Below are 27233 nucleotides of genomic sequence, written 5' to 3'. Positions count from 1 at the left end.
GTACTCACGAGTAGGTACATAGTTCTGTACATACTCAAATATATATACAGAATAAAACTAGTGCTTGTCTGCTTGTATGATATCTACTAAATAAAACTATACAGATCCGTTGTCGTAGGTACATAGGTACTGATTTTCTCTAATCACGATCGAATAAACAACGGGCTAAAAAATTCCCGGAGGGACGGGCCCAGCTTGTTTTTTATAGGCTTTGTAAAAGTTCAGGTACTTTTTCAGGGTCGGCCCCAGGGGGCCAACATTAAAATCTTAAATGAGAACCCCCTGTTTGTGATACATCATATCAAAGATCTTCAAGAACGTAGTAACTACTTTGATACAAGTAGACTTTCGGCCCTGATGGCCTCCGGGGGTGAAAATGGATGTTTCGAAATTTTATTTTTGGGACCGAATTTCGTCCTAGGACAGGTTTCAACACGACGTTCACACTAGTCACTGCGGAGATCTGCAAGCGAGGCACACTAGTCAGCAGTCAGCTAGTCACTGCGGAGATCTGCATGAGTGCTGCTGGAGTCATTTTTTAAAGAGTTTTGACAAATTTATTTCGAAAATTATCATTTGTTTTCTAGTTATAAAGTTCCATTTCTTTATTTTGTTTGTTAAAATACATTTACCAAGTTTTTTATTCATAAATAGTTGTATTTTTCAATTTTCACCAATGTATTTGTCCAACCCGGTTTTACCCTACCGAAATTTTACTACTACCCGGTTTTACCAGAATATGGCCTGGCGCACTGCCGTGAGCCTAGATTTTAACAAAATAACCAAAACAAAATGTGAACATAATACATATTACATAATCTAGACTTCAGAGGCAAGCATCAATATTATGGTAATCTAGAGGCAAGCAAACATTTCTCTCTTGAAGAAACACCCTACATAGTCTCCTTTGAAACTTGCCTGTTGTTTAATGATGCGTTTGTTATTTGTGGAGAAGTCGGAGAAGACCTGTGACGCAATGAAACATGAAATAGAAAGTTGTTTGGCCGGCAGGATTTAAATTAAGGTCACTCGCACGCAATGAAACATGAAATAGAAAGTTGTTTGGCCGGCAGGATTTAAATTAAGGTCACTCGCACAATAGCCTTAAGGAACTTTTTCTTATTTCTTCTATCTCTCCATCATCATCATCATCATCATCATCATCATCATCATCATCATCATCATCATCATCATCATCATCATCATCATCATCGAAACGAAACAAACTACTCTCCAGTAGGAGCTATAGGTACCAACAATCTGCAATGCCTACATAATACCTTGTATTATGGGTTATGGGATACCTACCTGTACAAACTGTACATAACATCACCAACTGTGTCAGAAGGTCTCGGGTTCAAATCCCACCATCACATCGACAAAAAATTGTACTTGTTTTTTCGATTGCAAATATTTCAACGGGTCACTTTCTGGTGTTCTCGTCTTGACTCGGAACCTGAATGGGAAGTACTGTCTCTCTTCTCGCCCATTTGGACGTTTAGACATACAATAGAACCTCGATTATTTCAACCCCAAAATAAGTTATTTATTAACCATCTTGTTCTTTTGTATCTCAATTTCGCCCCCTTTTCCATTGTTTTATACGGAATTTCAATTATTTCAACTTTCGATTATTTCAACTACCCTCGGTCTCAATTAGTTGAAATAATCGAAGGTTCTACGTTCTACTGTACTACGACACAGACCACAAGCGCCTAATGTAGAAGTTGTTTCATTACTACGAAATAAAAACGGCGGTGAAACACTCATCTTTTTTTTTTAACTTTAAAAATAGATACTCCTAAACAATAAACCTTCACGCCAGTTAGGTGTAGGGTACTCAAAATGCCCGCCTAGAGTCGCATCGGTTTTCGTTTCAAAATGGAGGAGTTGCAAATGGGTAAAAATTATTAATAAATGGTCAATTCCTACGTAAAAAATAGTGAAAAATCCAAACCTGAGGTCGAAACTCCGAGAAAGTAACTTTAAAAGGTCGAAAATTCAATTTTTAATCGCCGTTCTAATGAAAAAGCTCAAAGAGTTGTGACGTCAGATTTCACGTCGAACTGCGCAGAAACGCTTGCGCACAAACAAAGCGGGAGTCATGAATTATGACGTCATTGCCTACGGGAGCGTATACCGTGACGTCAAACTTCTCGATTTACCGGTATTTTTTTAAATCGATTTATCTCGGTATCTAGAAGCCGTAGAAGAAAAAGAAAAATTCCGTTGGTCCTTATTTTTCCTGCTCTATGACTTTGAAACATCACCCAAGTAAGCGCAACTGATCTATTTTAGTAGATTTATTGATTTAATCTAAGCCAGTAAGCCATATTCTGGGAAGACTGGGGTCTTTTCTTGAATTAGACCGACCCCATTTTTATTATTATTATTTCTTTTTGGAGTGCGTCGAGTTCATTTTTCAGTGTCGACTTCTTAAAATGTAGGTAACTACTTGGATTTGTAGGATGTAGTTCATTCGGTGCATTTGGGTAAAAAATATTAATAAAAGGTTGTAAAAAATCCAAATCTTAAATCAAAACTCCGAAAAAGTATTTTTCAAAGGTCGAAAATTCAATTTTTATGTGCCGTTCTAATGAACTGGACTTAGATGTCGGCTGTATAACACTTCCGCTAACAAAATAGACCTAAAACACCCAAAAAATATGGCAAAAGTACTTTGTAAAAATTGTACCTATTTTATTTAACATCTAACCGCTAACCGCAGCCCGGTTTATTCAAGGTCACTACCTCCCCTCACATGGAAGTGTGTTTATGACGTGAGGGGCGTTAACCACTTTTAGGTTTACGTTTCCCCTCTTGCCATACTAAACCAAGCTCTCGACTTCGGTTAACGATAGAGTTGCCTTTTTTTTTTGGTTAATGCGAACAGCAGATTTTTTTAATCAGCTGATTATCCCCATTACGAGATTTTTACCCCCACTCTAAATTTCGGTTTTGGTTAGATGTTAAATAAAATACGACAATTAACATTTGGGCCAACAATGAACAGGGATCAATTCATTGATCTCGTTGTTGTTTTTTTTTTTTTTTTTTTCCTCACGAAAATAGGGGGTGACCTATTCTGAGGGGAAAAAATAAAACCACACTACTCACTCGGTTCGTGTTTTTTTTTTTTTTTTTTTTTTTTCCTCACGAAAATAGGGGGTGACCTATTCTGAGGGGAAAAAATAAAACCACACTACTCACTCGGTTCGTCGGTTTCACAAAAAGCGACTCGAACTTCTCGTTCCGTTTTACAAAACCTATAACCTACGATATCTCCGTTAATACTTTATCTAAATTCCTCCAAAAAGTCTCATTTTGAAGGTAATATTGTCGACTTATTGATACGATTTTATTTATTTATTTATTTTTTTAACAATAAAGTTTTAGTTCCAAATTCTTCTTTTTCCCACAGGGTGTCAAAAAAGCATCTGAAATGAGGTTTTCTTACCTTCAGTAAAATTTAGACAGATCATTTTTGTGAACTGACTAATCGGTTTTCTTAGAGAATGAATATTTTCTGTTGCCTTTTCTTGCTCTAATGACAGTTCGGAGTCGATCTGATATCACATTTACTTGAGAAAATTAAGGCCTCCCATTTTTCAATAAGACCGCTTTTATCTCAAGAATCATTTGAGTTTGAGGTGCCGGTTTTCTGGCTTAGGCTGTTCTTTTTAACTGGTTCCACATATATTCAATAGGATTTAGCTCTGGACTTACCAAGGGTGAGTCAAAAGTTGAAATTTTCATCTCCGGTAGAAGGTGAAACTCCGCATTGCACATTAAAATTATCAACACAAACGATGTTGATCAACAGCGTCGATTGTTCGTTATGAACTCAGCTCACTCTCCTAACCAATACGAAAGGAACGTTGTTCAAAATGCCCCGTGTATATTCCACAACATATAGTTATGTAGGTAGTACGTTAAGCATACGATTATTTATGTGTATCATGTACTCACGAGTAGGTACATAGTTCTGTACATACTACCAATATACCATAGGTACTTAAATGGTGGATAGGTAATGTTTTAATCTAATAAACCTGAAATAGTATGCAACCGCACATGACATCATTTAGTACTCCTATGTATGGGGGCATCAGGCACAAACACGGAACACATTTTCAAAATAAAATAATTAATTCAGAGAGAATCATTAAATTATCGTAAAAAACTACCTGCTTCCTTAAAAAAAAAAAAAAAAAAAAAAGGAAATGTAGGTAAGTATGTATATATTTTTTTTTCAAATTTTGTGTCGAAAAACCTTTTTTTTTTTTTTAGTACTTTTTATTTATTCATCATTTATATAATTATTAGATCACATAACGTTAACAACAAAAATAGAAATTAAAAAGTAGCTGTCGGACGGAACTGGTGTTTCTCCATAAATAATTCAACAAGAAAGAAGAATTCCTAAAGTACCTACTCAAGTGCTTACAGGGATTTAATACCTATTATTCTTATCATTGTTAGTTATTATTATATGGATACAAAGATTTGAATAAACAGAATACCTACAAGAAAAAGAAATAAAGTTAATAGGTATGTAGGTACTTGGTCTTACCGTATTTACACATTCACGCAGGTTTTTTCTATATATATCTTATTAATAAGATATATATACACCAAAGAAAATAAAAATTCAATGTGCAATTCAGTAAATAGGATTTTAATTATTTTAATAATCAATGCAAACAATAATTATTGTTATTTTTGATCAATGTAATTCAATCACAATCACTAGGATGTCTGAGCGAGACTGAATAAAATTAAAAATTCTACTTAACCAACAAAACATGAAGCAATAAATGCCAACTCAATACAGATTATCATAAAGATCAGAATAATATCACTTCAAACTCTACAACATTCACACGAGAATTTAAATAATAGGCTTCTCCTTCTTTTTCTCTAGATTCACTCTTTCATAGCAAATCTGGTGTAGGAAGAATTTAAACCTCTAGAGTCTAGGACAGTCTAGACTCTAGGTCATTTCACAACGGAACTTATCCATCTACTCGTATTTTCTAAACATGAAGAACTGAACCTCTAGTCTAATAGATAGAGGATTTTAACAATGCATTAGGTACCTTGCAATAATTAGAAAAAACAATTTTTTTTTTCATAGGATCGTTAGGTATGGTGGGGGAAGTGTCATAGTAAAATTGATACCGCGAGAGTTGAGGGGAGATCTTTTGGCGGCGGAAAAACCGCTAGAAAACGGCCGAAATTTCGCACTTTTTTCAGTTTTTCGCTTATAACTCCTAAATCGTGCGTCCTACGCAATTTTTGATGGGAATCAAACGTACAGTACACAAAGTCCTACATGATTGTAAAGTACACAAAGTCCACGAAATTGTAAAGTACACAAAGTCCAACATGATTGTAAAGTACACAAAGTCCACGAAATTGTAAAGTAGGTACACAAAGTCCTACATGATTGTAAAGTACACAAAGTCCACGAAATTGTAAAGTACACAAAGTCCACGAAATTGTAAAGTACACAAAGTCCACGAAATTGTAAAGTAGGTACACAAAGTCCTACATGATGGTGTGGTCAAACTTTACTTTATGTTCAGTTATAGTGCTGTTACAGCAGCCTGTAGGTCAAGTAGGTGGCCGAAAAATGGTCGTATTTTTTTAATTTTTTTTTTTCAAAGTTAAACCATTTTCCTAGCCAGGATTGTTAGGTATACTGAGGTGAGTGTGGCACCAAATTTTCGACCTCGAAATCCCAGAGGATAACTTTTTTTCCTAGCCAGGATTGTTAGGTATACTGAGGTGAGTGTGGCACCAAATTTTCGACCTCGAAATCCCAGAGGATAACTTTTGGGGGGGGGCAAAAAACCTCGAAAAAAGTGCATACTTTGGTACCTACTTTTTTTTCAATTTTTCGCCTATAACCTAAATTATGCCCTTAATGTAAAAAGTAGAAACATGCGTTTAAAGTTGAGAAAATTTCCTACAAAATCAAGTGTTCACAAAGGATTTTACGTAAAGCGAAGCTTTTCCAATTAACCATTGAACTTGAGGGGTTTTTTTTTTTCAAGATACCCTAAAATGTACACAGTAAAACATAGGTAGGCTAATAGATGTCGGACAAACAAAAATTAGGATATTTTATTCTTTGAGTAAAATCCTTTGTGACCACTTGATTTTGTAGGAAATTTTCTATACATTAAACGTATGTTTTTACTTTTTACATTAAGGGTGTGGTTTAGGCGTTACACTAGGTTTACACTGCACGTTTTTTTTTTTTTTTTTTACCGTGACGTTTTTTTTCCGTTGGACGGGAAAAAACCGTCCCGTTCCGTTGAGTTTACACTAGACGAAGAAAAAAAAAAAAAAAACGTCCCGTTCAGTTGATTACCACTTGAAACAGAAAAAAAGTTTTTCGTCGTCAGTCAGTATTCATCAGTCATCAAGGATGAAGGTAAATACATTGATGATAATGTATTGGTCAATACTTTTATCCCACAGAGCAGGTCTACTTTCTACCAAAGAAATTAGTTGTTCACTGTCAAAATTATTACTCATGTTGTCCAGTTCGTAAATTATAGATCTCAAAGTAGGTATTTAGAAGTTTTAGTAATAAAAACTTTCAAAATAATCAAACCTCTCAAATTTCAAAATTATTAGTTCTGATTTTTTGGGAAATTTACCTCAACAGTCAACAATTGAAAACAAACTGAGACAAGAAAGAGGACGGGCAACGTTCAGAACGTCAGGTGTGAACAAGCTCATTCAATTACAAATGCCACTGAATCATCAATGTTTTTTTTTCTCCCGTTGAAGGGCAGAACAGATTCTAGTGACAAGAGGACGGTGCAAACTTCCGTCCGACGTTTTTTTTTCCGTCGGACGGAAAACGTAGGTTAATGTGAACAGATCAATTTAAATGCATGCGCCACTTGAAAAATGGCTTATTCGAATTGGCAACGCCTGCGAATAAACCGGATAGAAACACCCTGTAAAGGAGATAAACCGAAATAATAATAATAATAATAAACCCTATGGCACCCATTAAGGGCAAGGGTCACCCTGCAACCAGGCAAAGGTTTTTTTATTTGTTTTTGAGTCAGCTTTTTTTTTTTTCCCCCTTTTTTTTTTTTTTTTTTTTAGAGAGAACTGACGCCGACCCTATATAATTAGGAAAAGGTTAATAATATATTTTATAAGAGAACTGTAAAATTATAAGGGAACTGAATAAGAGAGAGAGAGAACTGTAACTACTGAGCCAGCCGTTCCGAGAACGAACATTATCTGTTCAGGATTAAATTTGCCTTGGATGGGAAAAGGTCGTTGCATGAGAGTCCTTTCATAAAGCTTTGTAAACACAAAGGGACTTCCAAGTCCTATGCTGGCAGTATTGGTATTGGATAAGTAGGGCCATCGGCTGTAATAAACGCCCTTTGTCAATGCGACCTAGTGAGATCTTTTGTGACAAATGGCAGTATAAACATGTCCATTATCTAGACCTATTTATCACAGACACAGGTCACTGAATACCCAGATTTTATCATGTCCAATTTGATCTATCATTTCAGCGTCCTGTAGTCAAACCTCCCAGTCAGGCACCCAAGGCTATACCAACAGCTCGACCTTATCTTCCTCCCCCACAGCCAATGTATCGCTCTCCCCCTACGCTCTTCCCTCTGTCCTGGAGTCTGATGATAGTGATCTGGAAGATTTCCTTGATGATGTCCTGGTCAGAGGCAGAATAATCGTACACAGAGTACCCGCCTTTGTACCCAAGTCTTCCATGGGAGGTATTAGCTGCAGGTATGTATATCATCCAAGAGAGAAAGAGGACAAGGTAGGAGAAAGCCAGCCGTTTCGAGAACGATAGAGGTCTGGCCTACTAGGACGACCCCTAGAACGTTAAACAGAGAGTAGACCAGAGGACTATGAACAGGGAGTTCAACAACTAACCCTAACCAGCCGAGCTAACAAGTAGTTTTTCAAAGGGTTCTCTGTGCTAAAGAATAAGCACAAGTCCTCACGATGGTTGACTGCGGTTCAGGACGATTAAACATGGCTAGAGACCATCATCCCTGTGTATGGCTGATACAAAAAGATATCCTTTCTTTATTCTGCCATCACCATTCGGCTACAGCTGAAGCCGCTACAACAACAACAACAACAATAAACACTATACTTACTTACTTTCCGTGTCCGGTAGAGGAGGAGAACTATCGATAGTCGGCGCCATCGATAGTTATCGATATTTTTCAAAAAACTATCGATAGTTTTCGATAGTTTTTTTATTACATATTTCCCTTGTTTCTAAAGTTCTTATCCCCCAAAAAGACCTAACCTAACCTAATTTAAAGAAAACTATTACCTGTACACGTATTAATTTAGGTCACAGGGTTTTATTTCAACATTTTTTTTTATTTTTTTTTTTTTTTACCATGGGAATAATAGAATGAAATATTCTTCATGTACTCGTTCACCTTGTGAATGTTGTGTTCACCCTTCGTACTGTGCCCTGTGAACATTAGAAAAATAGAATGAAATATTCTTCATGTACTCGTTCACCTTGTGAATGTTGTGTTCACCCTTCGTACTGTGCCCTGTGAACATGAGAATAATAGAATGAAATATTCTTCATGTACTCGTTCACCTTCTGAATGTTGTGTTCACCCTTCGTACTGTGCCCTGTGAACATGGACAAACGAAAAATGTGCAGAAAAAAAACTATCGAAAACTATCGATAGTCAAGCCTCAACTATCGATAGCGTTCGATAGTCAAAACTATAGATAGCGTTCGATAGTCAAAATTATCGATAGTGCTATAAATAAATAAATAAAATAAATATCCCGCAGCCAGACTAAGCTGGTCTACTCCCTGTTTAACGTCCCCCAGCCAGACTAAGCTGGTATACTCTCTGTTTAGAGTCCCGCAGTCAGACTAAGCTGGTCTACTGCCTGTTTAAAGTCCCCAAGCCAGACGTTCGAAACAAACTTTAATGACCCCAAAATAGTACTTGTCTCAAAATTACCCCAACCCACCCTATATGTAACCCTTCCCCCTGTTCTGCTCCCTACAGGATCTATCGCGTATCATCATCTCAACGCACCCCACTCTGTCCCTCCCCGAGCTATTGTCTGAAGCGGAGTTGCTGCATCTACTCCGCCTAGCTGTCTGGTCTGATCAACACCGCTCAGTATGGGGTGGGCCCTGGACGCTGCACGCCCTCACGTGTCTCCTACTCGATATGCTGGATGCAGCCAGCGGGACTGCGAGCTCGTTCCCGGCGAGTAGTGGTGCCCCTGGGTCTGGTGTTGCTGGCGGGACTGCGAGCGCCTTCCCCGCGAGTACCTCGGGGCCTTCTGCTACCAGCGGGAACGCGACTTTGTTCACCGCGCCGAGTGGCTCATTCCCGGCGAATAGTGGAGCCCCTGGGTCTGGTGTTGCTGGCGGGACTGCGAGCTCGTTCCCCGCGAGCGGTGGGGCTCTTCCGTCTTCTGCTGCCAGCGGGAACTCAAGCGCCTTCCCCGCGGCTAGTGCAAGTACCTCTGGGTCTAATGCTGCTCCGGGCGCTGGCGCCGAGTCTAGTGTTGCCCCGGGGTCTAGCGCTGGTGCTAGTGGTCCCTCGAGGGGAACTAGCAGCGTCGACACTGGTGCAGGAGGCATGGCTGGGAACACAGTGGGTCCTGCCCACAGGGGTACCCCTGTTTTCAAGTCTTGCGGTTTTTTTTTTTTTTTTTTCTTTTTTTCAGCCACAACTTTTTATTTATTTTCTTAATTCCAAAATTCCCTACTTTTTTATCCGATGCTATACCTACTCACACTTCCTAGGCAAAGTATGACATTACTTTAAGGATCTTAAGGGAAATTTCCGACTTGGGTCTTTTATTTTATTAAAATAAGTTAGAATATAATACTACTTTATAATATATCTCCCTTTCCACAGTCGCCCTAATGTGTCACTTCGAACCTGGTGTCTCTCATTTGAGACGCTCACTCTGGCTACCAACACCCCCATCACTACCAGTGGCCCCAATACAGACCCCAGTGGAGATGCTAGTAATGCTCTAGTAGGCATGGCACGGGTTATAATCAATGAACCGAGCTTCGTCAAGATGATGTTCACCTTCCTGTCCTCGTCCCAGCTCAAGACCAATGTAAGTAAAAGAGTGCTTTTGAATGGAGGAGTTGCAATTGGGAAAATATTATTAATAAAAGGTCGATTCCTACGAAAAAGGTGAAAAATCCAAATTTGAGGTCAAAACTCCGAAAAAGTAACTTTTAAAGGTCGAAAATTCAATTTTTAATTGCTGTTCTAATGAAAAAGTTCAGAGAGTTGTGAAACGTTTAAAGTTTTTTTTTTTTTTTTTTTTTTTTTTTTGCGAAAACGGTCTGATGGCGTTTTTAATGATATTAGAGCTAGAAACTTTGAAAAATACGTTTTAAAAATAAGTTCTGAAAAAGCGTCTGTGACCAGCCTTATTATGATAAGTTTTTAGGAACAAACATTGGAAACATTAGTTTCGTTCTGCATTGATATTGTTCACTCACCCGCTATCATAATCTTCATTTCCACTTTGATCATGATCGTAATCTTCTTCATCCGCTTCACTTTCATCCTCTGGAATATTCTTGATCTTTTTACTTTCCGACACATACTTCTTATCTTCTTCATAATAGTTCATTCTTGGCCCTTCTCCTCCTCCTCCTTCTTCTCTTCCTTCTTCTGTATTCTCAAATACCTCTCCGTGGTTCTCTGGTGTTTCGTCTGTGTTTTCTACCGTTTTCCCATTGAGATAGGGGTTGCTGTTGTAGACAGACACGTCTGCATTCTCAGCACTCTCATTTGTGCTAGCATGATCTTCAAATGCATTCGCTCCATCGTAATCATTCATGTAGGGTTTGTTTTCATGATTGTAGTATTGATGTTCCTTGTTTGGGAACACTGCTCTGTCTCGGTTTACATTGTGATTTTTAATGTTTCCATGCTCATCTTGAGTTTCCTCGTCTGTTAGTTCAATATGAGGATACTGTGTAGTTGGTCTATCGTTGTAGTATTCACGTTCTGTAGTTGGCTCATTGTTGGAGTATTCATGTTCTGTAGTAGATCCATCGTTGTAGTATTGACTTTCTGTAGTTGGCCCGTCGTAGCGTAGTGGTCAAGACGCTCGCCTGGTAAACAGGAGGGCGTGGGTTCGATCCCAGCCGAGGCATGGAATTTTATCCTCATTTAATTTGACGTAAACAGGAGGGCGTGGGTTCGATCCCAGCCGAGGCATGGAATTTTATCCTCATTTATTTGAGAGTGTGATTACATAGTAATGGAGCTCTAAGGGTTAGGTGGTAGAAAACGCCTCCGGCGTTAACCTCGCCTAGTGGTTACCTTCCACTCAAGAGTCTATTATTATTAACACTTAGGTAAGACCAGGAAAGAGTCCAGATATTGTTTCTGGGAGTGCAAATGGTTTTAAACCCCAATTCTTCCAACAAGGTGGGACAGATATTCCAATGTTCCATTGACTTGTATTAAATTATTGTTCCTCTCTCCTCCTAGGAACACGGTGGGACTTTATGTGCGGCGAGTTGGCGATGCAGAAGCAAAAGCAGAAACCCAAAGCGAGCAACTCTACCTGTAGAAGTAATTCCATACCTCGGCTGGGATTGAACCCACGCCCTCCTGTTTACCAGGCGAGCGCCTTGACCACTACACCACCGAGGCAGGTATCGATAGTTCTCCTCCTCTAGTGTCCGGAAAAACCAATGTCAACGTCAGATATTGTGCCAGTGTGTTGCAGTCTTGATTGCGGTTTCATTACACTATTAACACGTATTTCTCTTTCCTGTTCCCCCTTGCAGTATGTCACTGGCCATGGACTCTCGGCTCGAGTACGGGGTGGAGAACAACGCCGAGGTCACACTGAAACGTCTCACCGCTCAGTCTGCCTACAACCTGCCCATCAGTATCAACTCGCCGCTACCTAGCCCTGTGGACGCGGCTTCCTATCGAGACTGGGATGATAGTGTGACCGCGCCTTGGGCGAGGCCAGCCGCGAGTGTGAACGGGGTCACCATGCTGTCTAACTGCTTCAATGTGCTCTTCTCTGAACATGAGAATAATAGCATGAAATATTCTTCATGTACTCGTTCACCTTGTGAATGTTGTGTTCACCCTTCGTACTGTGACCTGTGAACAGGAGGGAAATTGGTATAAGCTTAACCCATCCCTTGGGGCAATTGTCCCAACACTCAAGCCTCAGAGTGGACTTTTTGTGTATGAAGTTAAGAACAGGAGGAAAATTAGAATAATAGAAATCCACACGCAGTTTCCTATTTGAAAAGAACAACGCCCCCTCTATGTTCCTGTGGTGAAAACTTTACTCGAACCACCAACCTCCAGATTCAAAGTCCACCGTTCTCTAACCATTACACCCCTGAGGTTGGTTAGTGATTGAACTGATTCCCGTGTTTTCCTTTAGAAGGGGAGAAAATGAGTCTCAGAATATCTGAGGTCTCAGTTTCCGAAAGTTTTTTTTCCTCCAGAGGTTTGATAGAGAGAACTGTAATTGCTAAGGTCTTACCATCCCGAAATCGAAGAGAAAACGAAGACAGGATAGGAGAAAACCAGCCGTCCCGAGAACGAACATTATCCGTTCAGGATAAAATCCGCCCCGGGCGATAATCGAACCCGCGACCTAGCGCTTTCACTCACCTTTCTCGTGAGATCCAGACTCTTCAAACTTGGCTCCCTTCTCTCCCTCTTCTGCCTCATGTTCCTTATCGTAATGCTCCTTCTCCACCTTATGCTTCTTCTTCGCTCCCTTGGCGTCGTGGTATTTCTTCTTATGTTTCTCTTTCTTATCGTGACCCTTCTTGGCGTTCTCTTCTTCGTGATAGTTGTCGAATGTTTCTTTTGTTTTCTTGCCTGGGGGGAAATGGAAATTGATGGGAACAAGTAAGGAAAGAGAAATTAAAGGTCTCAACAGACGAGCTACAAATCTACTCGAATATACAAAACGAAACGAGGCGAGGCTAGGAAACAACTCCCTCTTCCAGTAAGAAGTGGGAAGTCCTCGTAATATGTTAGCCTCTAGTCACTTCAATGTGGGATTCATAAGCATCCTTGAAGATTGGGATCAATTTTACCACACTAGGCAATATCTTATAAATCTTATATGAAGTCTATCCAATGAATCAATAGCGCAATACGAATGAACAATGAACAGGTCATTGGATGAAATATCACGTTATGTTGAAAGTTACGAGTATCTTACCTTTAGATTTCTTCTTCGTATGTTTCTGTTTTTCTCCCGTTTCCTTCTTGTAGTTACCATCGCCTCCTTTCTTGTGATGTTCGTGGTTTTCTTTCTTGTGTTTATACAAATGTTTTTTTTTTTTTTTTTTTTTTTTTTTTGTATTCTACGTCTATTTGAAGGTAGTCATCACTTTGTAATACGAGCCCTTGTGACCCATGTGTTTTTTTTTTATAAAGCCAGCGATCAGCCATTCCGAGAACGAACCTTATCTACTTAAGGTGAAATTCTCCCCGGGCGGTAATCGAACCTGAAACCTGGCGCTTCCTACACAGACCCTTCTTTCAAGCTAACTAGTCTGGCAATGGCGAGGGGAATGATCATTAAAATATCGCGAAAAAAAAGTGAACTTTGACAGTCATATCAAACATAAAGTTGGGAAAGAAAGTACGTAGGTATTTAATAAACGGATCAGACAATAACTAATTCTCTATTAACCCATTACAGACGGGCTGGTCAAATGTGGAGCAGATTCTAGAACTGTGGCTTACACTGAACGGATCAGGCAAAAGCTCAGGCGAGGACTCAACGGGTCGAAAGTTCAACGCTTCATTCGTGCCTGTGATTGGTCTATCGGCTCAGTCAATCAGCACTCTGATCCGGGCCCTGACACTGTAAGTTAAGCAACGCTGAGGTGTACCGGTGTTTGGTCATGTGTGAATGTTGTGAAACAAATAAAATGTCTCCTCCTGAGTTTCAAGTTTTGCTAAGTATGAAGACACGACAAGAATATGAATTTGTAAAATCTATCACATAGTCTGCCTCTAATTGTTTCCATAGTATTGTCATTTGGTGGCCCCTTGTTTCCATAGTATTGTCATTTGGTGGCCCCTTTTTAATGCTGAAAAACGCATTTCTGAGAAAGGCGTTTTGGAGTGACTGTAGAAGGAAATCAAAGAGTCAATTATTTGGTATGAAGTTTACATTATTTTATTATTTACAGTATATTACAATTACAGGTTATGGAAGTTAAACTTGATTTTATTCTTCATGTACTCGTTCACCTTGTGAATGTTGTGTTCACCCTTCGTACTGTGACCTGTGAACATTAGAATAATAGAATGAAATATTTTTCATGTACTCGTTCACCTTGTGAATGTTGTGTTCACCCTTCGTACTGTGACCTGTGAACATTAGAATAATAGAATGAAATATGCTTCATGTACTCGTTCACCTTGTGAATGTTGTGTTCACCCTTCGTACTGTGACCTGTGAACATTAGAATAATAGAATGAAATATGCTTCATGTACTCGTTCACCTTGTGAATGTTGTGTTCACCCTTCGTACTGTGACCTGTGAACATTAGAATAATAGAATGAAATATGCTTCATGTACTCGTTCACCTTGTGAATGTTGTGTTCACCCTTCGTACTGTGACCTGTGAACATTAGAATAATAGAATGAAATATGCTTCATGTACTCGTTCACCTTGTGAATGTTGTGTTCACCCTTCGTACTGTGCCCTGTGAACATGAGAATAATAGCATGAAATATTCTTCATGTACTCGTTCACCTTGTGAATGTTGTGTTCACCCTTCGTACTGTGACCTGTGAACATTAGAATAATAGAATGAAATATGCTTCATGTACTCGTTCACCTTGTGAATGTTGTGTTCACCCTTCGTACTGTGACCTGTGAACATTAGAATAATAGAATGAAATATGCTTCATGTACTCGTTCACCTTGTGAATGTTGTGTTCACCCTTCGTACTGTGACCTGTGAACATTAGAATAATAGATGAGGTCAAAACTCCGAAAAAGTAACTTTAAAAGGTCGAAAATTCAATTTTTAATTGCCGTTCTAATGAAAAAGTTCAAAGAGTTGTGACGTCAGATTTCACGTCAAAATGCGCAGAAACGCTTGCGCACAAACAAACGAAGCGGGAGTCATGAATTATGACGTCATCGCCTACGGGAGCGTATGCCGTGACGTCAAAGTTTACGATTTACCGGTATTTTTTAAATCGATTTATCTCGGTATGTAGAAGTCATAGAAGAAATAGAAAAATTCCGTTAATCCTCATTTTTCCTGCTCTATGACTTTGAAACATCACCCAAGTAAGCGCAACTGATCTATTCTTAGCCACTCACTATCAGGTAGACCTGATCAGGTCCGGCTGTCAGGTCTACCTGATAGTTCGATAGTGAGTGGTTGGCCTTAAGCTGTATCCACACATAGTCGACGGTCGTCGATCGATGTCGACTGAAACCGTCCACACTGCCTCGACAACATAGATTCACCTCGTCAATCGATGGACGGTCGACTATATAATATTTTTTTTACTTTACGCGTCCATTGTAACCAAACAAATGCCGTCGTACTGAGTCCTGCCAGTGCTGCTGTGTGTACGTACACATCTTTATAATTCTAGTATTTAAATTTCCTTGGGATCCTCGTGATTTTCCTGCAAGTCTGGTTTCTGTACTTGATGTTCATACTCATCCACTGCCGTGTGAGTGTTGGTATCGTACATAGGGTTCTTCTTGTCCTTAGGACGATACACGCCGTACCCTATAGATTCGTTGATACTGTCTCTAGCTTCTTTCGTACCAAACATTTCCTCATAGACAGAAATAATACCTAGTATCCAGTAATAATAGAAACGGTAAGAATAATGTTAATACATAGGATGTCTAATATAAACCTAACAAATAAGTGAAGACCATGTCCAGAAATATGTATGATATATCCATTTCTCTCCCTGTTTACCGTCCCCGGTCCTAAAAATACAAACTGTTTGTATTTATTTAAGAATACATCTAAAATTACAAATAAAATACCCCTTCCAGGTTTTCATGTCCTGGAAGGGCACTCAAAATCGAAGCCGCATTCCCACGCTATATAGTACTTGACCATTATCTCCAACTCAACAAAATTGTTAAACTAGAATAAAGGAAAATATGACTTGGTTCGATTTTGATGAAATTTATTAAACATGTTTCATGTTTAACATATGAAGTAGCACCACAATGATGTGTTCTGTTCTATAAATAATTAAATATCATTCTGTTCTATTTCTAATCCAACACTATTCTATTCTCCAGCAACTAGCGGGCCCGTCCGTGTGCGTCGCATTCCGACAGTTCCTGGTTCGACTCCAGGCGCGGTGCGATATTCTCTCCTTCTCCTCCGAGCTCACTACCGGTACTCAGCTCAATGAGCATCTGCTCAGTCTGCTCTACCTCCTGGTACAGGCTAAGGGTCCCCTGTCTAACCAGGCGGGGCCTCTGGATGTCCAGTGCGAGTTTGTGCTGCATTTGTTACATCTACACTTCGGCCCGTATCATTTGCCTACCGCTATGAGCATACTGGAGTCTGTTGGTAAGTGTTTGGGGGGAGAGGGCTTCTCTCTATTCTCTACTCTTTTTAAGGGCAGATAAAACATTGCTATTCTCCCATAGAATAGAAAAATAATGAACAAAGTGTTATTTCGTGCCGTTATTAATTTTTATTGTTATGTTACTGAGCAAAATGGGATATTTAAGTCCTCATTTTTACAGTTTACTTGTTGTTAAAAGTAGAGTCTACCTTAAAGTAAGCTAGATCAATAGCTTGCAAGTGTACTGTTTCATTATGTGCAGGTATTTTGTATCTACATTTTATCGTAATTTCTTCAGTTTTATTCTTGTCATCTACTCTTCCTTATCTCCTCTCCTTTCTTCTTATCACTTCCTTCCGTTATCTCTTTTCTTCCTCTGCCTTCTCTTATATCTTTCCTCCTTCCCTGCTTTCTCTTCCCTTACCTCCTCTCTTCTCCTTTCGTCTTCCCCCACTTCCTCTCCATGGTTTTGCTTCCCTCCTCTCCACTCGCCTCCTTCTCCGCCCGATGCTTCTTCTCTCCCTCCTTCTTCGCCATCTTCTTGTAGTCCTTATACTCCTTCCCATGGTCTACCATCCCCTTCTTGCCCAGCTCGCCAGACGTGTGTTTGCCTTTGCGATGGCCTGTCTTTTCTTTCTTCCCCTTAGCATGGTCTTGGTGTTCACTGAAACCTCCGTGCTTCTCGTGTTCACCACCATCGTGATGTTCATCATAGAACTCGTGCTTCTTCATGTACTCGTTCACCTTGTGAATGTTGTGTTCACCCTTCGTACTGTGCCCTGTGAACATTAGAACCCTCATAGACACCTTCAGGCGTCACTTCATCATAAGTTTTACTCGATTCCGTGACAACTATTTTGTTGTCATAATAGTTCACTTGAGGTACACCTAGAGAATCACGGATTTCTTTTGCATGTTTTGCAAAGTTGGGGTTCATGGTTGTTTTGTAGTCGATCTCTTCGTAGTAAGTTGTCTTGGGCGAATCTTCACTGGCAGTTTCTTGAATCACTGTTTTGAAATATTTTGGTAAATTGTTTGTTTCAAGTGCTGTTTGATTATCACGTTGAATGTTGTGTACTGTGTCATCCTTGCTACTGGTACTCACCGGGTCAGAGTTGCTGTCTTTGGCTAATTTGTACGTGTTGATACTGGGACTTGTTGCTTTGTCTATCTCGGGATATACTTGAGATTCCTGACTTTCTATACTGTCTGTTGTTCCCTTATTGTCCATTTCATAGAACAATGAGCTAGGAACATTGCCATTGTTCAGTTTCTTGATTTTTCTCTCATACTTGACGTGATTTATAATTGTTTCTTTCTCATCCTTTTTAGCAGATGGTTTAAATTTTGTATGCGCTGCTTTTGAGATGATGGGATACTTTGAGCTTTCGTCTGTTATCTTGACAGTAGTTTTTATGATGGGTTCTTCAGTTGCTGATTTAATTACAACTTCTTTCACTCTTTTCTTAGAGTATTTTCTGAAATTTTTTCTCTCGTCAGGTGATACAGGCTCTGGTTCTCTTCTTTTAATTTCTGTGGTAATTGAAGGTTCTTCTGATGAACTTTGAACAAAGCCATCCTGTTTCATTTCATCGATGGTCTCAATTTTTGTTCTTGGTGATGTTAAATCAATTTTGTAACGATATTTTTTGTCAGTCGGTTGGGTGTTCATTCCTCTGTTAGACTCGGCTCGATTTTGATCACTGTTTCGAATGCTGTCAGGTTTGAATATACCCGTCTGTATCCTAGGTCTGTTCATATTATCCTTCTTTTCCATGACGGGATTCTTTTCTGTATTTGCTTGATGGATTTGGTCACTGCTTCGTTTCCCTGATTTAGGATTGGTTTTTTGAACTTTGTGGAGTATTTGTCGTTGAACCAAAGTGTTTTCAGGTTTAAAAGTTGCAAACTGTTCTTCTTCGTCGGATCTTTCACTAACAGGAATGCTTTGTCTTGTGTCTTCCTTGATATTATCTTTCTTTAAGAAAAGGTTTTCACCTGCCGGTGAGTACAGACTAAACTTTCTACGAGTACTCGTGTAATTTACATTGTGGAAACTTGGGTTGCTTTTCATTTGATTATTTTGTTCCATGTATTTATTGATTCGTTCAACCTTTTTAATTTCTTCGTCTTCATCAAATTTTATATTTCCGTCATTATAATGGTCAAATCGTTTCACTGGATTGTAAACTGATTTCATGTTGGTTTTGATTGTACTCGGTGTAATGTTTTCTGTAGTCTTATTTGTTGTTTTCCTTATAGTTTTGTTTGTATTCTTTGTAATTTCAGGTGTTTTGACTTTTTTGTTTAAGTCTATTTTGGGTGTCATTGGTTGTTGTCCGATTTGAGCGTATGTGTACGTGTTGATTCTATTGATTAAACTTTTCTCGTTTTCCAACTCATCACTGTCTTGGGTTTTGGCTACATTGTTCCGATTAATATTGTCCTGAATGTTCTTATTGAGCACAAACATTTTTCGTTTCTCGCGAATTTCTGTTCGGTTTGTGTCATACATTTCGTCTGAGTGGAGCAAGTGTTTGAAATTATCTGGGTGGTTTAGGTGACTTGCATGTTTGCTTTTATCCACTGTTGCTTGTCCCATTGGTTCTTCGGATTTTTGCAACGGTGTTTTATTTGATAAAGTATTTTTCATTATCTTTTTCTTGTTTTCATCATCTTTTCTTTTATTTGCATTCATTGCTTTATTACTCTCAATGTTGAATTCATTTTCAGCTTTTACAAAAGTATTTTCCTTCCAGAATGGATTGAATTTGATAGAAGAATGCTGTATTTTACGATCTATGTCATTTCTTAACATGAGGTTATCTTTCACATCTTTCTCTTCTGAGCCGATCACGAATATTGGAATTTGCCATTTGCTCTTGGAGGCAGTTCCATTTTTTGCAACATCTTTACTTTCTGTTGGCAGCAATGTTTTTTGGTTAGAGTTAGTCGTACTCAATGCTAATCGCGTACTTCGTCTATTTCTTTCCTTTGGTACTTTCAAGAAGAATGGCATTAACATGTAATTCTTATCTTTTGTTTTGCTTTGTTCTCGATTTTGGTCTTCTTCCTCCTCTTCTTCTTCATCATCGTCATAATCTTCTGGTGTAAACAAAGTTTCTTCTTCTTCGTCCTCCAATTGTTCCTCATCATCTGGCTCTTCATCTATTCTGTCTATATCATCCTTTATTCTGTCAAAGTCCATGTCACTTTGTACTATCTCGTCTTCGATGTCATCGTTCTCTTGGTTTTCATCATCTTCTGCTTTTTCTTGCTCTCGAAGCTTGTTGTTTTCTCTTTCTTCTTCATCTCTCAGATATTTATCTTCTTTGTTGTCTTCTACAACTTCTGGTTCGTTCTCAATCATTCTTCTGTTTCCATTGTGCGAACTCTCTTGGCCTTCTTTATCTTCTTCGTCTTCATCTGTGTCATATTCTTCATCATCTTGGTTATTATTAGGATTATGGTTGTCAAAGTCTTGGAAGGAAGCAGTCTCATATGTACCATCTCCATTCCTTGTCACTTTGTATGCAACTTCTGGCATATATCCTAACTTACCTAGACTCATCTCTTTAGTATGTCCTACCATATTATGAATGGTGCCTTCAGCTGCCGAGTCGGTGAGTTTAGTAAGATCTTTCTTCTTACTGGTCACTTGTAAATCACTTTTCCCAGCCTGACTGAAAGTTTGGTTGCTTCGAATTTTGTTCATCATATTTTCTGTCCAATCACCCTGATTGTTTTGGTTGGGTAAATCTTTCGCTGGCAGTGGTTTCTTTATTTTCACCGTCTTCGTCAATGTTTTTGTCTTTGGTTTCTTTTTTACCTTTTTCACAGTCATTGTTTGGTTTGCTTGAGCAGTTTGAATCAAGTTGCGTATATCTGCAACGTTAACATAATTAGGTACACGTGTCAGTTGAATATTTTGTTCCAGTTGGTTGTTTCTTTTTGGTTTGCGCTTCATTTTAATAACTTTAACATCCTTGTTGTGATGTCCGTCGTTTTGAATTGTCCTGTAGTGATTATTTTCGTCTTTTAATAACAAAAGTGAATAGCCCAGATCACCTAGAATATTGTTTTGATAACTATTGTCATAACTTTGGTGTGCAGGGAGCCTAGTTGGAGTTTTTGTTGGATTTACATTTTTCATTCCAATCACTTTGTAACTTGAGTCGTTATTATCACTAGTGTAATAGTTTGGAAAATGTATTGAATTGGAGTCCAAATATTTTCCTTGGGCATCATTCATCATGTGTGTGTTTACATCAACCGGAATAAGCCTAATAGCAGCATTAGGATTTTGTCTAGCATTCTGATCATTGTATAATACAGAACTAGTGCGGTTCAAGGTTTTGTATTGTCTTACATTTCTGGTTTTATCATTGTTACCCGCATTGCTTTTTGTGTCCATGTCAGCTTCATTATTTTTAGTTTCTTGTGTTTTCACTTGTTTCACTTTTCTCTTTCTTTTCAGTACCTTGGATTTCTTTGGCTTATTTAAATTAGCAGGTTTGCGCATTCTATGACTATTGTCTCGTTTGACATTGTTGATAAAGTGACTTGTGTTGTTACCAATAGTATTGGACATGTCTTTGATCAAGGCTTGTATGCTTTTCATATGAACCTCTTCATCGTCCTGGGGTATCCTTGTTCCTGGTCCTGGTTCTGGAATTGCTACTGCTTGGTTTTGCTGATGTTCATTTTGATTTTCCATCGTGTCCGGTTTAGTTTGGAACTCATGATTGTTTTGTCTCGGAGGTTGTTGATGTTTGGATTTCCATTTCTTGTGAAATTCTTCAATTTTATCCTGACTAGTTCCTTGGTCTGCGTTCCTAATTGTATCTGCTTCATTCTCATGGTCTGTATCGTCTTGGTTAGACACATTCTTGTCTCTTGGATTCACATTAGTGACAAAGTTATGATGACTGTGCGCCTTGTAGACATCCATAGCATCATTTGCATCACCCTTGTTTCCATTCGTTACAAACATCTGTCGTACAGTTTGACTTGGAAACTTGACTTTCTTAATCTTGTATTTCTTCTTGGGTGTTCCCAGCTCTTCAGTTTGCCCCGTTGGGAATATCGAGTACCCGGGAACACTGGACTCACCTCCGCCCCCGGTGTCTAGCGCTACGTTTGGGTTTCGTGTCCATATTTCGACGCTTTTCTCGCCCTGTGGGAAGCTGCCTGCCCAGAGACTCACTTCAGGTCGGTTCTGACCTTGGAAATATGTAAGGACACCCTTGTGATATTTGCTGGGGATTTGCACCAGACTGTGAACATAGCCACCTGCGTCATTCTCTTCGTGGTTGCTAGGCAACGGTTTTGCATTTCCTTGTAGCTGCGCCATGTAGTTGTTTACATCTTGGTTGCTAGGCAACGGATATTTACTGCCTTGTAGCTGGGCCAGGGCCATGTAGTCTCTGATATCTTGGTTGCTAGGCATTTTTGTATTTCCTTGCATCTGACCCATGTAGTTGTTTACATCTTGGTTGCTAGGCAACGGGTGTCTATTTCCTTTCAGTTGAGTCACATAGTTACTAGCTGGGACTACTGCTTGATCAGTAGCGTATACGTTGGAGGATTGCACTCCCACTGGGCTTTGATGTTGTACTGGATACATCCCCATCTGTTGGTTTGTATTCCCGGTTTGATATTGTTGAAACTGGTTGTATTCTTGCTGGAGTTGGTTGTGCCTCTGCTTCAGCTTGTTGATGTACCGATGGTCTATTCCAGATTCAGGTAGATGGATGTTGTTTAATCCAGGCTGTTGTATATTGTTGACGGATACAAACACAGGTTTGTTTTGTCTGTGTGGTCGGACACGGTTGGGGGAGAGGATTCTCGCGTGGTATTTAGAACTGTAGAAGTTCTCTGAAACAGAAGGTAACAGGAAAGATCGTCCATAAATGTAGGTACAGTGTGTATACTTATTCCCATCCGTGGCACAAGCTCCTGCTTTTACGGATGGGTATACCATTTGTTGAATATTTATTTAATTGCGAGATTTGTACTGAATACTAATAAATGGAAACTTCAAATAATAAAAAAAAATCTAAAGATATCCCTAAAACATCGATGGTTGGGAAATCCTAGGGTAAGTGCTTTTACGGATGGGTATACCATTTGTTGAATATTTATTTAATTGCGAGATTTGTACTGAATACTAATAAATGGAAACTTCAAATAATGAAATGAAAAAAAAATCAAGAGATATCCCTAAAACATCGATGGTTGGGAAATCCTAGGGTTGGCTCATCGTTGGTAGAATGGTTGGTTCATCGTTGGGAAGTAGTTACATGGTTGGGGAACTGTTGGCCAACAGTAAGACATCGCGCCAACCCATACATCGTCAAAGGGAACCCTTGACTCTGTGTCCGTCCACTCTCAGTGGTAAGACCGGCCATTAGTGGTGCTACTAACAAAATAATACAAACAATAAACAACATAACAAAATCCTCACTAGGCGCAATTGTTAACGTATGTACGCCTACACTATGTCGATGATTAATCAACTGGAAACCGATATAATTGACAAAAAGGAAACAATCCGATAGGATTTCGGTGGAATGTTTATGAAAAGAAGTTTATATGTATTTAGTTTGGTTCGGCCGATTACGATTGACCACGTCCACAACGGAGCCTGGAAGCTGAAAATTTTGATGTTTGAATGTTATCGATGGTTTTGTATGAATTTTTTTTATTTGCTTTAATAAATACAAATAAAAAAAAAATTCATACAAAACCATCGCAGAAAAAATACTAGGCTCAATTTCTTGATTTTCTCTTGGGTCGGTACTAACTAAGCTAGGGTTGAGGGTCGGGACTCCGTTGTGGACGCCTATACATACACTTATTCGGTAGTTGTTGCTCAAGACAAATAGAACTATTTGAACGAAATGCAAATCAATGCAACACATACATACCTATGACTAGGGCTAGTATCCTACTACTAATAATACTTCCTAATACCTATTTTGGTCCTTCTGATAGATAGGTACTACAGTCTGCCCCGGAACCTTCTGCATAGCAAGCGTGTTACCACTGTGCTAACCGTGTTCCCCCTATTTCAGCGGATCTTTTTTTTTTTTGTAAGAGGTTTGACAGAGGGAGGCGACGCCGATTGGGAAAAGGTGCAGTAAAAGAAGAACTTAGCACACATTGAAAACAAAGATTTTAAACATGGTATCTCTATTTGTCTCAGTGGGTGAGGTGTTCTTGACAGAGGAAACTGTAACTGCTAAGGTCTTATCGTCTCGAAATCGAAGAGAGAAGGAAGACAGGACAGGAGAAAGCCAGCCGTTCCGAGAACGAACATCAGGATAAAATCCGCCATGGGCGGGATTCGAACCCGCGGCCTAGCGCTTACAAGGCAGACTAGCTACCAACTAAGCAAACTAAGCTGGCTCTTTTTCCTTGTGATTGTAGGACTTGTGACACAGACTGTACTTCTAGTGTTACACTATTGGATTGGCTCGAGTAAGCAATAGGTATCACATTGTGTCATGGAAGTCATGCTACTAATTAGTCAATGGACCGTGTAATCTCTTGTACCCCCCTGTTATACAGGGTGGCTCATACCCCTTGTATAGTAGTCCAACTCACCAACCTCGATGCATTATTTAACGCGTTGGACTTTGGATCTGGAGGGTGGTGGTTCGAGTCCGAGTCAAGTCATAAAATTTATCTAGGTGTAACAATTGGAGATCGATATTTGTGACGAACATTTATATTAGTATGTTTAACACTATTAAAAATGCCTTTTCCTTTCGTAGTCCAACTCGAGAGGTGACGTCAATTTGACGTGAAAATATTTGCAGAGTGTGAAGTTGCTTTATGGGACATGCTCCTGAGGTTCAACAGTGGAACCTGCGGTTTGTCATTGCACCATGGCTTTAGACAATTCCTTAGCATTGCATTTTGTGTGTTTTGGTTTGAGTTTGACTTGATACGACCTACACGCCTGTATTTTGCGCACCAGTTCGACTGAACGATTTCGAAACGAAGTTCAACTGAACGCTTCTAAAGCTGTGTCCACACATATGCCGTCCGACAGCCGTCGACCATGTGTGGACACAGCTTGAACGTTATGATTTTGAAGGCCACTGCTCGAATGGACCTAAAGCCGTAAAGAGTCCTTTTACCCCAGCAGTGAACTACTGATGCTGTCATTGTATTATGGTGGTCAAATTCTTTAAAGATGTTTATAAAATTGAATACTTCAGCTGGTATTTAACCTACGCCTTTTTGATTACCAGACGAGTGTTGGTTGTTTTATAGTACTTTTTTAACTTGAGAAAACTCGAAGTATTGAGTTTATCATCGTTCTAGAGATGTGCTTGACTGGTTGATCAGTAGCTAGCAGCATCCCAGATGTCTAGGTATGTATCTCTAGTAGTGCTATTGAAACAATCCTGTGGTTTCTATCCGATATTGGTTACGTCATCGCTTTGGTTTCTCTCCCCCCCTGACTTCTGCCATGATTTACTTAATTATGAGAACGTAACTATCGAACTAGAGAGTTTGCTGTCGTAATAAGCTAGAAAATTGAACCAACCCCAATACCCCAGAGGTAAAACATTGGACTCGTAATCCCTGGCGATCGAGGTTTGTGTCCTATTGATGACAAGAAATTTTAGTCTCGTCATTTCGAAGTGGAAATTTGTAAAATCTTTACGTGAACAAATTAATACTTTTTAAGAAATTAATGCTACCGAAGTGTTGTTGAAAATCAGGTGGATGTATCAGAAACCGGGGGCATAAAATTCAAGTCTTTGGTCAGACTTTGCCTAAAAGGAACTCGAGAGTTGTGTTGAGCTTCACGAATCTACCCATAACCTCAATGCAAAAATACATGCTGAAAGTAAAACTTGGGACCAACAAAACATTTGACTTAACTTATCTTAACTTGGGACAAACAATGAAATTCAGCTTTTAAAGCCCAATTTTAGAGCAACATAGAGAAGGGGAAAAAAAATTCTTACCCACAAAAGGCCGCAAATCCAAATCGGCTAGCTCTCTGCCTTCGGACAAACTGAATTGATTCTCATCAACTCCTTGTGCATCCTTGACTTGATTCAAACCGTCAGTCATACTGAATTGATTCTCATCCTGTGCATCCTTAACCTGATCCAAACCAGTCATACTGAAGTGGTTGTTATCTGGACCTTGTGCATCCGAAACTGAATCATCTGTCCACGTGCTAAACGGGTTCTCTTCCAATCCTTGTGCATCCTCGTTCTGATCTAAAGGCAGGATATCAGTCCTCTTATTGATTTGATTACGATCTAGTCCTTCTGCATCCTTGTTCTCGTTTAAAGGCAAACTATCACTCCTCTTGCTGAACTGATCACCACGTCTCTGTGCATCCTTAGATTTATCTAAAGGCAGAATATCGATTTGATTATGAATCAGTCCTTGTGCATCCTGAGAGTGATTCAAAGGCAACATGTCATTCCTCTTACTAAACTGATTATCACGTCCCTGTGCATCCTTAGACTGGTCTAAATTTAGACTATTACTCCTCTGTGCATCCTTAGACTGGTCTAAATTTAGACTATTACTCCTCTTATTGACTTGATTATGATTCAGTCGTTGTGCATCCTTATTCTCATCTATAGGCAAAATATCAGTCCTTTTGCCAAATTGGACTGATATTTTTTTACCACCCAGTCCTTTTGCATCCTCAGTTGGATTTAAAAACAAAATATCACTCCTCTTACTGATTTGATTATGATTCAGTCGTTCTGCATCCTTAGATAAAGGCAAATTATTAGTCCTTTGTCTCAACTGGTCAACACGAATTCCTTGTGCATCCTTAGTCTGATTTAAAGCCAGACCATGATTGCACATTAGGAGAAGCCAAATTATCCTGTGCATCATCCCTGTTAGGGGGTCTGTCAGAGATCAGTATGGAAATAAATGTTCATCACTAAACATAGCCGGGGAAGTTGGGAGTTTGGTTCTTTACAGAATTTGGCACTGATGAAAAATTCGGCCCGGAAAATTTGGTTCAATTCGCGAATTGGTTTCTATTCGAATTTGTAATCAGGATAAACGACAAACACTGTCGTCAAAAAGTTACAAAACACCTTAGAATCGCTTAAACGGCTCAATCAAAAAAGTATCAAGTCAGAACGCCTTGAAAATGTTAAAATCAACGTTAAGGACACAAACTTCAAAAATTGTCATAGCGCCTTACGTTGCCCGGAAAGCTTGCAATTTGTAATCATTTCCCTATCGTGCAAAATATGTAATAATTCTGTCTGCAAAAAAGGTTGTCACTGCCAAAAACTGCCTTTAACATAAAAGTTATCACTCTCGACAGTAAATTTATCAGCACAATACGACCGGATCACAGTAACATATTTTAGGTAGGTATAACTAAATTCGGAAAATGCGCAAAATGGGTTCAACTAAGAAAAAGAAATCGAAAAACTGACGGGACGAAAAAAAAAGCGAGCACAAAAAAGGTCAAAAAACTTTATTTGATCAAGTTCTTATTCTTATGCCAAATTGTTATGATTCTTAGCGAGTTTGGTTCTTGTTTTTTTCTTATCGAGCTCGGTTCTTATTTAATTCTTATCGAAATAAGTTCTTATGCAAAAAAACGGAA

The 27233-nt window shown here is 39.1% G+C and overlaps 2 protein-coding genes across 2 annotated transcripts in view; one reads left to right on the top strand and one right to left on the bottom strand.

Moving 5' to 3' along the window:
• The first annotated feature begins 9910 nt into the window (after positions 1 to 9910).
• LOC103511214 (baculoviral IAP repeat-containing protein 6-like) overlaps positions 9911 to 27233 on the top strand; it is a 30215-nt gene continuing 12892 nt past the window's right edge. The window contains exons 1-2 of the mRNA XM_026825049.1: positions 9911 to 10140; positions 16341 to 16617. Coding sequence (XP_026680850.1) covers positions 10060 to 10140; positions 16341 to 16617 — 358 coding nt within the window. The 5' untranslated portion in view covers positions 9911 to 10059. The remainder of the gene's footprint in view (positions 10141 to 16340; positions 16618 to 27233) is intronic.
• LOC113468271 (protein suppressor of white apricot-like) lies at positions 12113 to 13347 on the bottom strand. Its single transcript, XM_026825046.1, has 3 exons — positions 13255 to 13347; positions 12693 to 12905; positions 12113 to 12167 (listed from the first exon to the last, which is right to left on the bottom strand). Exons 1-3 carry the CDS (start codon positions 13312 to 13314, stop codon positions 12129 to 12131), a joined length of 312 nt encoding a protein of 103 aa, XP_026680847.1. The 5' UTR covers positions 13315 to 13347; the 3' UTR covers positions 12113 to 12128.

Source organism: Diaphorina citri, unplaced genomic scaffold, assembly GCF_000475195.1.
Source record: "Diaphorina citri unplaced genomic scaffold, Diaci psyllid genome assembly version 1.1 scaffold688, whole genome shotgun sequence".
NCBI classification, from domain to species: domain Eukaryota; kingdom Metazoa; phylum Arthropoda; class Insecta; order Hemiptera; family Psyllidae; genus Diaphorina; species Diaphorina citri.
The sequence above is the reverse complement of the archived record's forward strand: the minus strand, read 5'-3'. Positions and strand labels throughout refer to the sequence as shown.

What these genes read in the sequence shown, in the direction of transcription:
- LOC113468271 (XM_026825046.1), bottom strand. Translation starts at nt 13,314, where the DNA reads ATGGTAACTACAAGAAGGAAACGGGAGAAAAACAGAAACATACGAAGA. An exon ending in TACGAAGAAGAAATCTAAAG is followed by an intron (nt 12,906 to 13,254) that starts GTAAGATACTCG and finishes ATTTCCCCCCAG; the next exon opens with GCAAGAAAACAAAAGAAACA. An exon ending in GTCTGGATCTCACGAGAAAG is followed by an intron (nt 12,168 to 12,692) that starts GTGAGTGAAAGC and finishes TCCTGTTCACAG; the next exon opens with GTCACAGTACGAAGGGTGAA.